Source organism: Gossypium hirsutum, chromosome A02 (assembly GCF_007990345.1).
Source record: "Gossypium hirsutum isolate 1008001.06 chromosome A02, Gossypium_hirsutum_v2.1, whole genome shotgun sequence".
NCBI lineage: Eukaryota > Viridiplantae > Streptophyta > Magnoliopsida > Malvales > Malvaceae > Gossypium > Gossypium hirsutum.
The window spans coordinates 104,633,148-104,649,702 of NC_053425.1; the positions used below are offsets into that span (position 1 = coordinate 104,633,148).

The 16,555-nt window shown below is 33.3% G+C and overlaps 4 protein-coding genes across 12 annotated transcripts; 1 reads left to right on the forward strand and 3 right to left on the reverse strand.

Moving 5' to 3' along the window:
• Window positions 1-314: 314 nt before the first annotated feature.
• On the reverse strand, window positions 315-3,361 carry LOC107935264 (probable pectin methylesterase CGR2). Its single transcript, XM_016867832.2, has 7 exons — window positions 3,117-3,361; window positions 2,814-2,990; window positions 2,667-2,706; window positions 2,512-2,547; window positions 1,128-1,502; window positions 932-987; window positions 315-762 (listed from the first exon to the last, which is right to left on the reverse strand). Exons 2-7 carry the CDS (start codon window positions 2,934-2,936, stop codon window positions 610-612), a joined length of 783 nt encoding a protein of 260 aa, XP_016723321.2. The 5' UTR covers window positions 2,937-2,990; window positions 3,117-3,361; the 3' UTR covers window positions 315-609.
• An 837-nt stretch (window positions 3,362-4,198) lies between these two features.
• LOC107935263 (probable pectin methylesterase CGR2) lies at window positions 4,199-6,840 on the reverse strand. The gene is made up of 7 exons (XM_016867831.2): window positions 6,623-6,840; window positions 6,314-6,489; window positions 6,166-6,205; window positions 6,009-6,044; window positions 4,929-5,303; window positions 4,733-4,788; window positions 4,199-4,563 (listed from the first exon to the last, which is right to left on the reverse strand). The coding sequence occupies exons 2-7, from the start codon at window positions 6,434-6,436 to the stop codon at window positions 4,411-4,413; spliced, it is 783 nt and encodes a 260-aa protein (XP_016723320.1). The 5' UTR covers window positions 6,437-6,489; window positions 6,623-6,840; the 3' UTR covers window positions 4,199-4,410.
• A 3,613-nt stretch (window positions 6,841-10,453) lies between these two features.
• On the reverse strand, window positions 10,454-15,510 carry LOC107935260 (putative pentatricopeptide repeat-containing protein At5g65820). Of its 9 annotated transcripts, none has more exons than XM_041079948.1 (3): window positions 13,342-15,510; window positions 12,497-12,631; window positions 10,454-11,484 (listed from the first exon to the last, which is right to left on the reverse strand). In XM_041079948.1, the coding sequence occupies exon 1, from the start codon at window positions 15,383-15,385 to the stop codon at window positions 13,475-13,477; it is 1,911 nt and encodes a 636-aa protein (XP_040935882.1). In that variant the 5' UTR covers window positions 15,386-15,510; the 3' UTR covers window positions 10,454-11,484; window positions 12,497-12,631; window positions 13,342-13,474. The 9 variants fall into 9 exon arrangements, with proteins under 9 accessions (XP_040935882.1, XP_040935888.1, XP_040935875.1 ...); XM_041079954.1 differs by having other exon boundaries at window positions 10,454-11,492; XM_041079941.1 differs by having other exon boundaries at window positions 10,454-11,641.
• On the forward strand, window positions 10,577-12,982 carry LOC107935262 (DUF21 domain-containing protein At2g14520). The gene is made up of 9 exons (XM_016867830.2): window positions 10,577-10,754; window positions 10,858-10,946; window positions 11,018-11,101; window positions 11,185-11,298; window positions 11,376-11,462; window positions 11,548-11,687; window positions 11,774-11,861; window positions 12,075-12,148; window positions 12,321-12,982. Exons 1-9 carry the CDS (start codon window positions 10,577-10,579, stop codon window positions 12,820-12,822), a joined length of 1,356 nt encoding a protein of 451 aa, XP_016723319.1. The 3' UTR covers window positions 12,823-12,982.
• Window positions 15,511-16,555: the final 1,045 nt, after the last annotated feature.

Genomic DNA, 16,555 nt, shown 5'->3' on the forward strand with positions numbered 1-16,555 from the left:
AACTAGCTCAAATAACTAAATTATGTTTCGAACCGAACTTAGAAATTAATGTTTAATTGAACTTGAGCCGAGTATGAAACTCTGAATTTCAAATAAACATGAGCTTGTCGGCTCAACTCGATTACACTAAGGATAGATACCTATTATCAATATCAACTGATTTTGACCAGTTTGTGTAAGACCCAATTCTTATAGTCACTGGATCAATCCAACTGGCCAACATGGTTTTTTATTCCTACAATAGTGACAAATAAGTATAGTAGCAGATTCAAGATCAAATTAAAAAAAGCATACCATAGGAAGACAAATAGAAATATGAGTAATCTCCTAATGGGAAGCTTGATTTACTTCCACATTCAGAAAACAATATAACTAAATAAATGCATGTATACAACAAAAAGATGTACTTTTCCCCATCGATTGAATTAATAAATATCAAACCTGTAATGCTAAGGGCATTAAACCATTGATACCAACGTCTCTTTTACCAAATTTAGTTCCCCAACAGAGTACATGTTGTATGAGAGCTGAAGATATTTTTACTTCACCTTCAATGCATATGACAACAAAAATAATGGAAATCTGATCTTGATGACTTTTCTCTTTGTATCAGTGGAATGGATTTAGGTGGAATACTTGACATGCTGGCAGGTATGAACTCTTTGATGTAGCCTGCTCAAACTTCTTCACGGCAGTTACATTTTCTTTTAAGCTGATTTGGTCGAAAAAACGAATCCACCAAGAGGAACTCCGCATTTTAGCCTTCAGAAACGAAACAGATGTGTTAATGATAAGGTAAATTTGATCTTGATACATTCCGCAAAACAAAAATGCTGAATGACAGTTTTGATTTTTGATCAAATGAAAGTTAAATATATACTATGGTTCGTTTAAATTCCAAATCCTGTTGTTATAGTAGATGGAGACTTACTGGACGGCCGAATTTCGATAGTTCTGCCACTTTAGCCTTCTGATGACCAGGGGTACCTGATCGACAAATGAAAATATATCATGTTATAGTTATGGTACAGCTTTTTTGCAAGAAAATATATCTGGATATAAGCATTTTCGGCCCGAGTAACTCTTGTTTTATAATTTATATAGAACTTGAAAGAGTAAGGGATTACCTGCGAAAATAATGAGACCATCAGAGGCAACCCTGGCCAACTCAAGCAGAGTCTTGTTCAGGTATTTTGGAGATAAGTAATCAAGTGCATCAGACACAATAACAAGAGAAAAAGACTTTGGCTTATAGGGAAGAGGGTACTTGATATCTGCCACACGTACAATCCCTTTGCCCACAAGACTCTTGCAACTTTCTTCAACATCCTCTATATCATATGGTTCCACACCCCAGGCTTCAGTATCCTCTTCTTTCAAAAGTTTAGAGACAACTGAACAGGTATCGGGTCCTACATGCAAAACCTTGTGCATGCTGTCCCCATATGCCTTCTTCAAAAATGGTATTGCCCTCTGAACTTCTAGACTGCATGTATAGTCACCTACAAAGATAACAAGAAATAATTGATTTTCAGAACATTACACTCAATGAAAACACACCCTTAACAGAGCATGGCAAATCCATTATAATCATAAACTTTCAGTCTTCCATTTATCACAGAAGATGCAAACCATATCTAACTAATAAAACCACCTCTGATAATCCCTTTTATTCCTCGTGCCAAAATTAAATAAAATCCCACCTTATCTTTCAACTTTCCTTCCTCTAAGAAGTTAAAAGTATCATGGAAACCCCTATACTAAGAGTCATATTGCATTTTGCTCCCTCTACTAAAAAATAGGCAAATTAGTCACTGTTTATTAGATCAAAGAGCAAATTGGTCTTTTCTTTTAAAAATTTCATCCCTTTGTATTGTTAAAAACTAACATGGATAAAAGAATAACTAGATAGCGACACATACATGTACGTCTTGTTGACGTACAAGAACTAGTTTTTAAAGGTAAAAATAGATGAAATTTTTTATAAAAGGACCAATTTGCTCTTTGATTTAACGTATAAGGACTAATTTGCCCCTTTTTTTTTCGTATAGGGGCCAAAATGAAATCCAACTTCTAGTATAGGGGCTTCTATGATACTTTTAACCCTCTAGAAAGCACTTCAGGAGAAGATTATGACAAATTGTAAGAGATTATTCTATGGTACAAGTATCAAATGCAAGAAACCTCCATAACCTTGAGATGCAGAATAAGGCCTCTAAGATCAATATTTTTTTTTGTCCAAAATATTCTCTCCAATGAATAAAAATATCTTATATATATGCTCTCGGATACATATGTGCATTGAATCTTAACTAAATTTGATATAACATGTGAACTCATCCTCCCAATTTATCTACTCTACCAAACAAAGCATTAATGAATCCAATAAATATTCAAGTAGTTCCAAAGAGACATGATGACATCAAAATCAAATAAAAATCAGTAACTTAACGAGTTAATTTCATTATGAACATTAAATCCAATGAAGAAGAAAGTAAAAGCATAACTTACCTTCGATCCGACTAACCGCTTCACCTCGGAATTTACCTATAAACGCGAACAGTATGAACAGTGTGAACAATTAATTGAACTAACAAGATCAGCATATCCAACAAACAAAAACAAGTAAACACAAATAAGAAATTCTAAAAAAAAAAGAAGAATACCTGAACCACTATAGGCATAGCCAATGAGAAGGATAGCTCCCTGTAAACCATTTTCAAAAATATTACCCTAGTTAATTTCCTTTTCAAAATGTAACACTAACTGAAAATTTCAAAAAACAAAAAAGAAATGAAAAGATAAAGATATACCACAACGACAAGAGCGATAGATAAAATAGGAGAAGATCGGGCTTTAGAATGTAAAGCACCAGAGAACGGGAAGTTTCCGCTGTCAACAAAGCGGCGTGTGGAACTTACTTGCCTCCTTGACATTTTTGCTTTGCTTTTTACTCTTATAATAATATATTTTATGTAATTGCTTACACTCTACCAAGCAAACAACAGATTTACACAAAATTTGAGCAATTTCATTGAAAAAACAAAACAGATCCAAAAACATGAGAAAGCTAACATAAAATGAAAGAAATTATGAAATAAAAAATCAAAATTCACCTTAGATTTGGATTTTGGATCTGAGATCTGTGAAGGAAAAAAAGAAGCTTATTTGGCTGTTTTTTTTCTTCGAACAGTATACTAGTTTGAATTTACACCATTTTTGGCCAAAAAAGAGAATTTAACAGCTAGTCGAGTTTGAAAGGGACTTGGGTTGGATTGGATACTCAGTATTTTTATTTTTATTTTCAATTTTTTTAATTAAATTTGTTTTTGCTTAAAGCTAAGATCCAACGTGTTTTAGCGCGCCTTCGGGAGTTGTGTGATACATATACATATACAGTTATTAGCGCGTCGGTGATATGATACGACGTCGCATCAATAGCTCGAATAGCAATGACGGCTATTAGATTTAAGGATACACTGCAAGTAAAATAACATTTCCTTCAAAAAAAAAAATTATAAAGTAGTTATTAAATTATTTAAAACTTTTCGTTTAGATAACTGGACTGTCAAAATTTTTGTTGTTTAGTTTTCTATTTGCATAGCATCTATCAATTGAAAATTTTTATTTCTCTTATTTTTTACAGTTTAATTTTTTTTATGGAATAACTTTGAACGTAATAAATTTGAAAATTAAAATTCAACTAATTTTTTTCTCCAGTCTTTGAAACTAACCATCCGATCGACTTATATCTAAAGTATGTTCTACTCATTAATGAGTATTAATCACTACATCGATCATTGAATTTATTATTTGGAGTTCACTAATAATCCAATGACATAAAGAAAAACTTTTGAACAGATCGATTTTCTGCATACTGGCTTGAAAGTGATAGCAAAATTTTGTTGCCCCAATGGCATGTTGAGCTTGAAATGAAGAAATAAAAATCAATGAATCATGTGCAAAACATTTTGAAATCAAAGTTAAAAGCAATCTTAAAATAATCTAAAAGTTAATACATGCCAATGAGTGCCAATTACAATACCAATTGGAAATATAGACTACCTTGTCTCATTTCATGTTACGAGTTATTTGAAGAGAAGACAAATAGAAATATGGGTAATCTCATAATAGGAAGCTAGATTTACTTCCACATTCAGAAAACAATATAACTAAATAAATCCATGTCCACAACAAATAGGTGTAATTTTCCCCATCGATTGAATTAATAAATATCAAACCTGTAATGTTAAGGGCATTAACCCATTGATACCAACATCTCTTTTACCAAATTTAGTTCCCCAACAGAGTTACATGTTGTATGAGAGCTGAAGATATTTTTACTTCACCGTCAATGCATATGACAATAAAAATAATGGAAATTTGATCTTGATGACTTTTCTCTTTGTATCAGTGGTATGGATTTAGGTGGAATACTTGACATGCTGGCAGGTATGAACTCTTTGATGTAGCCTGCTCAAACTTCTTCACCGCAGTTTCGTTTTCTTTTAAACTACTTTGGTCGAAAAAACGAATCCACCAAGAGGAACTCCGCATTTTAGCCTTCAGAAACGAAACAGATGTGTTAATGATAAGGTAAATTTGATCTTGATACATTCCGCAAAACAAAAATGCTGAATGACAGTTTTGATTTTCGATCAAATGAAAGTTAAATATATACTATGGTTCGTTTAAATTCCAAATCCTGTTGTTATAGTAGATGGAGACTTACTGGACGGCCGAATTTCGATAGTTCTGCCACTTTAGCCTTCTGATGACCAGGGGTACCTGATCGACAAATGAAAATATATCATGTTATAGTTATGGTACAGCTTTTTTGCAAGAAAATATATCTGGATATAAGCATTTTCGGCCCGAGTAACTCTTGTTTTATAATTTATATAGAACTTGAAAGAGTAAGGGATTACCTGAGAAAATAATGAGACCATCAGAGGCAACCCTGGCCAACTCAAGCAGAGTCTTGTTCAGGTATTTTGGAGATAAGTAATCAAGTGCATCAGACACAATAACAAGAGAAAAAGACTTTGGCTTATAGGGAAGAGGGTACTTGATATCTGCCACACGTACAATCCCTTTGCCCACAAGACTCTTGCAACTTTCTTCAACATCCTCTATATCATATGGTTCCACACCCCAGGCTTCAGTATCCTCTTCTTTCAAAAGTTTAGAGACAACTGAACAGGTATCGGGTCCTACATGCAAAACCTTGTGCATGCTGTCCCCATATGCCTTCTTCAAAAATGGTATTGCCCTCTGAACTTCTAGACTGCATGTATAGTCACCTACAAAGATAACAAGAAAATAATTGATTTTCAGAACATTACACTCAATGTAATACACCCTTTCCAGAGCATGGCAATTCCATTATAATCATAGACTTTCAATGTTCCAGTTACCACGGAAGACACAAACCATATCTAACTAATATAACCACCTCTGATATCTTACAACTTACTTTCCTCTAAAAAGTTAAAAGCATCATAGGATTCATATTACATTTTGCTCCTTCTACTGCAAAAATAGGCAAATTAGTCACTATATATTAGATCAAAAAGCAAATTGGTCCTTTCTTTTAAAAATTCCATCCTTTGTATTGTTAAAAACTGACATGGCTGAAATAATTAGACAGTGACACGTGGCACTATCAAAGGAAAGAAAGTCCCATAACCTTGAGATGCAGAAGCAAGGCCTCTAAGATCAATATTTTTTTTGTCCAAAATATTATCTCCAATGAATAAAAATATCTTATATATACGCTCTCGGATGCATATGTGCATTGAATCTTAACTAAATTTGATATAACATGTGAACTCATCCTCCCAATTTATCTACTCTACCAAACAAAGCATTAGTGAATCCACTAAAATATTCAAGTAGTTCCAAAGAGACATGATGACGTCAAAATCAAATAAAAATCAATAACTTAACGAGTTAACTTCATTATGAACATTAAATCCAATGAGGAAGAAAGTAAAAGCATAACTTACCTTCGATCCGACTAACCGCTTCACCTCGGAATTTACCTATATTCGCGAACAGTATGAACAGTGTGAACAATTAATTGAACTAACAAGATCAGCATATCCAACAAACAAAAACAAGTAAACACAAATAAGAAATTCCAAAAAAAAAAAAGAAGAATACCTGAACCACTATAGGCATAGCCAATGAGAAGGATAGCTCCCTGTAAATCATTTTCAAAAATATTACCCCGATTAATTTCCTTTTCAAAATGTAACACTAATTGAAAATTTCAAAAAACAAAAAGGAAAAGGAAAAGATAAAGATATACCACAGCGACAAGAGCGATAGATAAAATAGGAGAAGATCGGGATTTAGAATGTAAAGCACCAGAGAATGGGAAGTTTCCGCTGTCAACAAAGCGGCGCGTGGAACTTACTTGCCTTCTTGACATGTTTGCTTGCTTTTACTCTCTTATAATAAATATCTTTGAAATAATTCTTTACACTGTACCAAACATACCAAACAAACAACAGATTTACACAAAATTTGAGCATTTAAAACAGATCCAAAAATATGAGAAAGCTTTTAAATGTTCGCATAAATGGAAGAAATTATGAAATAAAAATTAAAAATTCACCTTAGAGGAAGAATGAGAGGCTTTTGGATCTCAGATCTGTGAAGGAAAAAAAACACTTGTTTTTGCTGGTTTTTTTCTTCGAACGGTATACTGAGTTTGAAAGGGACTTTGGATTGAATTGGATACGCAGTAGTTTTATTCTATATTTCACTGTTTTTATTTTTATTTATTTATTTAAAGTTGTTTTTGCTTAAAGCTAAGATCCACCGTGTTTGGGCGCGCCTTTGTGAGTTGTGTGATACAGATATATACAGTTATTAGCGCGTCGGTGACATGGCACGGCGTCGTATCGATAGCTCGAACAGCAATAGTGCCTAGTAGATTTAAAGGTAAACTACACCTAAATTATTAAACTATTAGTCAGTTACATTTTGATTATTAAACTTCAAAAATTTATAAAATGATCACTGAACTAGTTGAAAGTTTGTATTTAAATTACTAGGCTGTTAAAATCGTTATTGCATGTCATTCTCTGTTTACACCGCTTGCACTAATAAAAAACTTTTATTCCTTTTCTCTTTTATAGATTAATTTTTTTAATGAAATATGTTTGAATATTATAAATGTACTAATCAAAATCCAAATAGCTTTTTTCTCTAATATTCAATATTGGTTGTCAGATCGACTTAGATCTAAGATATGTTATTCTACTTGTTAATGGGTTTTGATCCACCATATCGATCAACAAATTATTGCTTAGAGTTCACTAGGCAAGTTTTTTTTAGAAAAAAAATTAACATCCTAATGATTTAAATAAAAACTTTCAAATAGTTTAATGACTTAAATGAAAGCTTTCAAATAGTTCAGTGAGCATTTTGTAACTTTTTAAATTGAGTGACCAAAACATAAACTTATTAATAGTTTAGTAACATTGGGTATAGTTTGCCCTAGATTTAAATAAACTCAATGGGTTAATACACTTTTTGGCATCTAAACTTGGTAATTTTTTCACATTGGGGCCTAAACATTTTTTGTCCAAGTTAGTCCTTGATACTTTCTTGAAAACTAAAGTTTAAGCTCCCATATGGGAACAATTACCAAGTTCAATGACTAACTTCAAGTAAAATAAAGTTCAAACTTTAATGTGGAACAATTGCTAAGTTTAGGAACTAAATTAAGATGTTAAAAATAATGTTATCTTTAATTCAAATCTCATGTACATTCCTTGATACTAATCATATGGTATACCCACTATTTGGGTGAAAGAAATAAAATTTAATCAATAATTTAATTTTAATAACAATAATTATTAACTTACAATAGGGCCTTTTCTCCATCAAAAACAAAAGTTTAGTCAGTGATAAGTACACTTGAAAACCTTTGGCACCACAAAAAGTTCATATGTTTCTTTGGTTGCTGGTTCATGGGAGAATCTTGACTAACGAGGAATGCATAATGTGAGGTATGTCTCACTATCCTTTTTGTAATCGTTGTAGTTTATTTGTTGAATTTGATTTGCATGCAGTTAGGGATTGTGGCTTTGCCCAAGTAGTTTGGAAAGTTGCTATTCCAAACTCCAGTTAGGGGGTTTTCTTTAACCTTCCCCTTGTCGAGTGGACCTGGTGGAACACTAGGAATGTAAGGAAATTATCAATCCAAAATGGTGAATGGAACACCTTCTTTTCCATTATTTGCTGGTTCATCTGGAAGAATTAGAATGATTTTATTTTTAATAACGATAGTGGTAATAACCATGAGCTTATTGCCTCAACAGAAACGTAGACGAGTCGTTGAATAACAAAACTGGGATGCCTAGTTGGAGGAAGCGGTGGCATTTCCTTAATACCGATTGGACCAAGATTAATGTGGAGTGGCTATTGGAGGAGTTATAAGATGACCCTAAGGGGGATGGCTTGTGGGATTTGGCATGGTGACAAGCTTGGTTGATATCTTTTAGGTAGAAGCTAAAGCGATGCTTGAAGTGTTGAAACTAGCTTGAGAGCAGGGATTCGACAAGTGGAAGTGGAAATCGACAATGCTCTCTTACTGGAAATTTTGCATTCTGGTTTTACTTGTGTAAACAATATAGTAGAAGTCAGACTCCTCCACACTTGGATTGCTAAAGATTGGCAAGTGAAGCTTAGACTTTTATTGAGAGATGGCAACAAAGTCGCTGGCTGCTTGGCTAAGGAAATTTCGGGAAGCTTGACCCAATTGATCATCCTTGATGAACATCCAATCTATGTGCGACATCTATTGGAAACTGATGTTTATCACACCACGTCTGATGTAATCGACGAAAATTAGACTAGTTTTGTTTTAGTCTAATATTTTTCTTCTACCAAAAAAATAGAACAATAATTATTGATAAATTAATAAAATTTAATTTGTTTTTAATTAGATTTTGTTTGTATTTATAAGATCGAGATATTAAAATTATATGCAAAAAAAAATTAAATAATTTAGAATAATATTTTATTTAATTTTTAAAATAAATTAAACTATGTATATAATCAATTTAATATGAGAAATTATAAAAATTAAAATTAGTGAATTTCCATTACTATATAAATTGTGAGACTATAATGCCTACATTATATGTAAAATAAGGTTGAATATAATATATTTAAAAGTTTAAAAAAATCAAATTCATATATATTTTTAATTCGATACTAAATCATCCAACAAATCAAATAAACTTTTTTTAAAAAAAATCATAAATATTACATTCACATTTATTTGATTATTCAACTTATACCATTCTCAAATATTCTAAAGCACAACTTTGTGACATAATCTGATTCTTAGAATAATGTCATCAAATTAAAAAAATCATGGGTGGGAACAAGATGCCAGAATAAATATTGTCCAATTTTAGGACAATAAATCGAAAGTCGGTTCGATTATATAGTGTTCGAATGTTTTTAGTTTATAATTTTAAAATAATTTATTTTTATGTATAATTTTTTGAAAATTTATCGAATAATGTCGAAATAAAATTCATAAAACGAAAACTATTTTATCAAATAAAATTTAAAGTTTAAAGATTTAAAACTTAAAATTAATATACAAATTAAAAATTGAATCAATACTATTTAAAATATTTAAAAAATTCAATCAAATCCAACCCAATCTGGGTTATATTCCCAGCCTCCCACAATTTTTACCTTTTTATTGTTGCATCTCCTAGCTGACTTTGGCAGCCGACAATTTCCTAATTGATAAATTGATATCTTGCACACGAGAAAGAGTTTAGGGTAAATTGTATCGGAAGTTATTAAATTATTAATAAATTTATGTTTTAGTTTTTTAATTTTAAAAAATTACAAATGATCATTAAGTTATTTAAAAATTTTATTTAAGTCATTTAACTTTAATTTTTTTTTGTGATTAACACGTGAACTACAACACAATTTGTCTTGTCAATATCGTTAACATTTTAATGGTTTAGTCTATCTTCTTTTTGTTTAAAAACACAATTTTATTAAAATTTGAATGTTGAGTGCCAAAAAGATAAAAACAAAAAAAAAATCTTATGAGAAAAGTAACAAAAGGAATAAATGTTAGAAATTGTATCACAATTATTTTTAAAATGTGATCAATCATCCTTAAAAGGATGAGCCTTGGCTCTCCAAAATTGTAAATTTTCATTTAGTACCTTTAGAAATTTCGAAATTATAAATTGATGCAACGATAAAATTACATTTTTGACTAAGATGATAAAATATAGTTTTAGCTCATTTAAAAAATTTGAAATTATCTTTGGTTCACCTGTTTCACATTGTTGCCTTCATCACCTTTCAACCAATCCTTCATTTTGAAGGAATCCAAAAGAAGAAAAGGTTTTTTTTCCAGACATTTCGTTTAACACTTTGACATAACCATACAGATAAAAAAAAAGGGTCAGAATCTTACTTTTATTCTGTCGAATATAAGTTAAAATGTTCATGAACCATTAATGCAAATCTCACAGTACATAAACCAAACCTCATCAGATAAACAAATAGAGCAACAATGGAAGTTGAGTATCATTGCTGCGAAACAGGGTTCTTCATTAGGATCACTATCGTTGCTGGTCTCGTTTTGTTTGCCGGATTGATGTCTGGTCTCACAATGGCGCTCATGTCTTTGAGCCTCGTTGATCTCGAAGTGCTCGCTGAATCTGGAACACCGACCAATAGCAAACATGCCGGTATGTAATGTTCTCATGACACCCTCTAACTTGCTTCTTCTTCTTCTTCTTCTTCTTCTTCAAATGAGTTCCCTTTACAGTGTTTTTCATTGATTCATTACAGCAAAGATACTTCCAGTTGTTGGGAGACAACATTTGCTCCTCTGCACTTTGCTCATCTGCAATGCTGCAGGAGGTTCGAAATATGAAACCGTTGGACAACTTTTAAGGTATTTTGTCGACAGTTGAGAGCTTCTAACTTATGAGGTTACATGATTTTATAGGCCCTTCCAATTTTTCTAGACAGCTTGGTGTCAGCTTGGGGTGCAATCCTTATTTCAGTCACCCTCATACTTATGTTTGGTGAGGTAAGTTACTAAGCTGTAAGCTCCATTTCATGTTCTTGGTCACATGTTTTAAGCTCGTCTTGCTCTCTTTCTTTACGATCCAGATCGCTCCGCAAGCGGTTTGTACGCGGTATGGATTGGCGATTGGTGCAAAAGTTGCTCCATTTGTTCGAGTCCTCATTTGGATTTGTTTCCCAGTTGCATATCCAATAAGCAAGGTGAAAACTGAAAACTGAATCAACTTCACTATATCTCAGCTGAACCTCTTATCTGTGCTCTGTGTTTGTTTCATTAGCTATTAGACCTTCTCCTTGGAGAAGGACACGAGGCTCTTTTCCGCCGTGCTGAATTGAAGACACTTGTCGATTTGCACGGCAACGAGGTATGATGATGCCCCTTTTCAACTACAAATCTAACAAATCAATAGCAGCAATGCAAAGTAAAAACAATCTAATCTTTTTGTGTAGGCTGGCAAAGGTGGAGAATTGACACGTGATGAGACAACAATCATAGAAGGTGCACTTGAGCTAAGTAAGAAAACAGCAATGGATGCAATGACACCTATATCAGAAACTTTTGCAATTAATATTAATGCCAAGTTAAACAGGCAAGAAGAGATGTGGTAAACAACATTATAAGTTACATTTACCATAGATGAAATTTAACCAGTATATGCAATACAAAAACATGCAGAGATCTAATGAAGTTGATCCTGGAGAAAGGGCATAGCAGGGTACCCGTTTTCCACGAGAGAATAGAGAACATAATTGGGCTTATTTTGGTAATTCTCTTAATGTCAGTCCAATAAATATTGGGCTAATAGTTATTTTGGTCTGTAGCAACTAATAGTGCTATCAAATTGGATCTACTATGACATTATGTCAAGTTCCAAATTTCAGCATAACAAAGAGACTAAAATCACAATTAGACCATTAAAAATGTTTTTGCAATTTTTGTTTGATAGGGCCACTAATATTCTAGTTTTTCATATTAGGTGAAGAACTTATTAACCATCCATCCAGCATCTGAGGTGCCTGTTAAAAACATCACTATTCGCAGGATTCCAAGGTAGTTTTACTTATACCAAGTACACAACATATTCGAATATGGGTACGGAATACTTGGAAAAAGTTTAACATGCTCGTATTTGACGCTCACCCAAATTAAAGTAACATATACAGAATGTTATTATCTGCTAAGATTTGGTTTAAGATTTGTGTGTTGTTTGTGTGTGTTCCAGGGTTCCTGAGTCAATGCCTTTATATGACATACTAAATGAGTTTCAAAAAGGTCACAGTCATATGGCTGTTGTTGCAAAGCAGAACAACAAAACAGAGCATGCAACCAGTGAACTGTCAAACAAAGAGGTGAAGGTGGACATCAATGGTAAAAAGCATCAAAAAGGGAAATGCTTACCGAGCAAGAGATCAGTCAAGAAATGGAAAGGCTTAGAACGAAATTCAGGGAGAGTGTCGTCCAGAAGCAAGAAATGGGGAAGGAACTTCCACTCGGAGATACTGCAATTCAACGATGATTCGCTCCCAGCGACCACTGGAGAAGGAGAAGCTACTGGCATTATAACACTGGAAGATGTCATTGAAGAGCTTTTCCAAGTAAATGATTTTTTTTTTCATGAATGGATATCTCAATTAATTTTTTTATTTTATTTTTGCACATGCAGGAGGAGATCTTTGACGAGACAGATCATTGCCATGAACATTAATGATATCTCCATAGAGTGAAGCACAAACCGAAAGCAAAGAAGAAGTATTTGACAATGCATAGAATACAGGAAGATTTTTTGAATTATTTATCATGGTTTGTCAATTATAAATTTATAATGACTACTAAAGTTGGCAAGACATGTTTAATATACTTGTATATATATACACCTGTAATGCATGTGTTAGAGAATTTTGATATGTTTAATGAATACTTGTGTTGAACTACAAAGTTAATGATAAGAAATGTATCATTTTCCTCACAAACAGTTACTACCAACAATGTTGTTGTATGGCAACCAAAAGTCAAAAGCATTTCAGATGCTCCTAATAGGCAACCATATCAACAAAGGATTCTAGGCCTGATTAGAAATAAATTGCAGACCAGCCAAGTCATGAATGAAAAAAGTATTTCTAGGAAGGAAAGCCAGATATAATAAATACAAGAAACACCTAAAAAGGAATGATAATGTGCAAAAAAAAAAATGATGCTTGGCATCGAAAAGCAGTGGCTATGGACTTCTTTCTAGTTCTGACTACCTGCAGAACAAGCTGACTGGTTCTAAAGAATATAGAGGCTCCCCCATTTCTCTACTTCATACCAAAGCAATCTGATCGGTAATTTTGTTATTAGGTTCATTACTTGGCAAATGACCACCTTGTGATGAAGTTGTTAAATGCCAGATCTGCTACGGGCTGAACCCCATCGACGTCGACGAGCCCTCCTCTTTCTACCATCTGTCTTTTCCTTTACTTTTTCTTTCAAGTCTCTCTCCCCTCGCCGTTTATACATCTTAAAAGTGATCTCTCTGTCTGCAGCCATCTTCCTCACCTTCTCTGTTATCTCAGCTGCGATCTGCCTGTTATACAGTTTCCTCAAACCCTTCATGAGCTTTGCAAAAGTATCAGGCTGTGGCATTAAATCCGCATCCATCATTTCCATACAATACGAACAGGCTTCCTTCACGTGCCCTTTCGAGAAAAGGGCATGAATCCAAATTGTCCATGCAGACACATTAAGTTCACATCCTTTACTAACGATACAACTCCATACATCCTTAGCCATTTCAAGCTTCTCAGCCCTTAACAAAGAATTCAACAAATCCTTCAAAATCCCATATTGAGGAACACAAAACAGACCCCTTCCAACCATTTCTTTAAAATGCTCACAGGCCTCAACCAAACATCCTTGTGCAATAAAACCATGGATCATAACAATGAAACTATCAACTCCTGGACTAAATCCTCTTCTTTCCATCTCATTCCAAACCCGAGAAGCTTCTTTAACTTCCTCTAACTTACAAGCTAATCGAATAACCACATTATAAATACCAGCATCTGGAACACAACCAATCTTCCTCATCTCCTCTATCAACTCCAAACACTTTTCTAACTCTTCCTTCTTCTCACGAGCCACCATAATATGCAAATAAGTTGACGAATTTGGTACAAGCCCCTCTGTTTTCATCCTATCCAAAAGCTCATAAGCTCTCTCAAGCTTCCCCCACTTACAAAACCCACTTATCAAAGTAGTATAAGCCAAAACATCACCTTGACAACCATTTTTCTCCATTTCATCAAAAACCCTCATTGCTTCCACCATTCTATCAGCCTTACAAAGTCCCTGAATCACAATGGTATATGAACATGCATTGGGGTCAATCCCTTTCCTCCTCATTTCTTTCAATAGATCAAAAGCATCCCCCATTTTGTTTCCTAAAACATACCCACTCAACAAATTGTTATAAACCACAATATCCGGCTCGAAACCAGCTTCTTTCATTTGAATCAACACATGTTTAGCTTCCAAAATCTTCCCTTCTTTACACCAACCATATAACAAAGAAGTGAAAATTTTTAAATTCGGCTTAAACCTCACCTTCATTTCCTCAAAAACTAAAGCTGCGTCTTTTACATCCCCATTTTTACATAAAGCATCTAACAATGCCCCAAGCACGGCCTCGTCTTGTGGACAACCGTACTTAGGCATTTCATCGAACACTTCAATGGCTTTTTTAACCATCCGTGAAGAAGCAAACCTTCTTATCAAAACAACAAACAATTCAGCCGTAATGAAATGGGGATTTTCATTTCTGATTTCTTCAAGTAATGCCCAAACGGCACCAAATTGTCTCATCTTGCCTAAAATCTTAATCATCGCTTTGTAAATTTCATAGCTTGGGTGATATCCAGGTTGTTTCGATGCCCAAGTGAAGAACTTGTAACCCAAATTACCGGCGTCGCCACACCGGTTCAATACGCGTTCGGTTAAACCGTGGCGAAAAACGACGCCGGACTGTTGTAAAGCGAGGTTCATCTTTGGGGCGCGAGTGTGGAATTTTCGGAGGATTCTGTAAATCTTTTCGACATCGGAAGCAAAGTCGTCGACACGTCGGTCGTTTTCGGGTCCAAATTCGGGTTGTGGGGTTCTAAGGGTAACTAAACCGAACCCGGGTTTGGAACCGGTCGAGAAGCCGCCGTCGTTGTTGCTGGGAATGAAGTGGTGGGTGTTTGGATAGAAGGAAAGTGAAAGAAAACGGTGTTTGGGGATAAGAGAGAATGATTTGGAAGAGAATCTTCGCATTGTTTTTATGTTGTTTGCAAAGGGTGAAAAGCTTTAACCTATTTTCTCAGCAGATGTTACCATTTTCTTGCATTTTCTCGGAAAATGAGTGTTCTTTTCACAAGGGTGAAGAACGGAAATTTAAAACGTCAAAATTTATAAAAAGTCTGTATTATGTGTTTTATCCCGATTTAGTCCCTACTATAATTTTTATTTTTGGTCCTCTACTTTTTGCGTTAATTCCGCGATGATGATTCTTGATATATTTTGGTAGGAAGACTTCTTCATTCCTTCTCAATTTCGACATTAATTAAATTAGTCCCTCTAGAACAAATAATAGTAATTTAATGTCGGTCAATTTCGAAAGTGATGAATTAAAGACAATTAATCATTTTGTTATTATTTTCCATCAATTGTACATGATTTTAATTATTATAATAATCAATTTAGCTTTTAAAATTTATACATTATATCAATTTGGTCCTAATTTAACAAATTTATCTTGCAATATTTGTGTAAATGTTGAGGTTAAATTTGTTAAATTTTTTTAGAATTAAGGCAAAAATGTGTAAACATTGAAAGTTAAATTTGTTATCATATTGATTTGCTCAATTTCAAAATTGAAAGAGACTAGAGAGATTTTTTACCGTATATTTTATATGCTTTGGCAAATATTATATGTTTTATTTCATTTTTGTGTCTTTGCAAAAAAAAAAGTGTCCAACTTGTATTTTTGTATAAAAGTGTTTTTTTAAAATGTTTTTTACTCATTCAACTTTAAAATGTTACAAAATGGTTATTGAATTGTTTGAAAGTTTTTATTTAAGTCATTACACTGTTAAGTTTTTTTTAAAAAGTTTGGACAACAAGTTCTAACCAACAATTTGACAATCAGTATGACAGATCAATGCCCATTGACAATGAGAACATACTTTAAATACAACTTGGTTTAACGATTAGTGTCGAAGATTAAAGAGGAAAGTTGTTTGGATTTTGGTTATAGATCCGTAACATTCAAAGTTATTTCATGTAAAAAAAACTGAGCTGTAGAAAAGAAGGGAAAAGTAAACTTTTGATTGGCATAGGTAGTGAAAATGGAGAAAGACATATAACAGCAATCTTAACAACTCGGTGGCTTAAATAAAAATTAATTCAGTAACTATTTTGTATCTTACTAATAATTTAGTGGCA

What these genes read in the sequence shown, in the direction of transcription:
- LOC107935262 (XM_016867830.2), top strand. Translation starts at nt 10,577, where the DNA reads ATGGAAGTTGAGTATCATTGCTGCGAAACAGGGTTCTTCATTAGGATC. An exon ending in GAGGTTCGAAATATGAAACC is followed by an intron (nt 10,947 to 11,017) that starts GTTGGACAACTT and finishes ATGATTTTATAG; the next exon opens with GCCCTTCCAATTTTTCTAGA. An exon ending in ACTATTCGCAGGATTCCAAG is followed by an intron (nt 12,149 to 12,320) that starts GTAGTTTTACTT and finishes TGTGTGTTCCAG; the next exon opens with GGTTCCTGAGTCAATGCCTT.
- LOC107935263 (XM_016867831.2), bottom strand. Translation starts at nt 6,436, where the DNA reads ATGTCAAGAAGGCAAGTAAGTTCCACGCGCCGCTTTGTTGACAGCGGA. An exon ending in CTATCGCTCTTGTCGCTGTG is followed by an intron (nt 6,206 to 6,313) that starts GTATATCTTTAT and finishes AATGATTTACAG; the next exon opens with GGAGCTATCCTTCTCATTGG. An exon ending in CTATGCCTATAGTGGTTCAG is followed by an intron (nt 6,045 to 6,165) that starts GTATTCTTCTTT and finishes TCGCGAATATAG; the next exon opens with GTAAATTCCGAGGTGAAGCG.
- LOC107935260 (XM_041079948.1), bottom strand. Translation starts at nt 15,385, where the DNA reads ATGCGAAGATTCTCTTCCAAATCATTCTCTCTTATCCCCAAACACCGT.
- LOC107935264 (XM_016867832.2), bottom strand. Translation starts at nt 2,936, where the DNA reads ATGTCAAGGAGGCAAGTAAGTTCCACACGCCGCTTTGTTGACAGCGGA. An exon ending in CTATCGCTCTTGTCGTTGTG is followed by an intron (nt 2,707 to 2,813) that starts GTATATCTTTAT and finishes AATGGTTTACAG; the next exon opens with GGAGCTATCCTTCTCATTGG. An exon ending in CTATGCCTATAGTGGTTCAG is followed by an intron (nt 2,548 to 2,666) that starts GTATTCTTCTTT and finishes TCGCGTTTATAG; the next exon opens with GTAAATTCCGAGGTGAAGCG.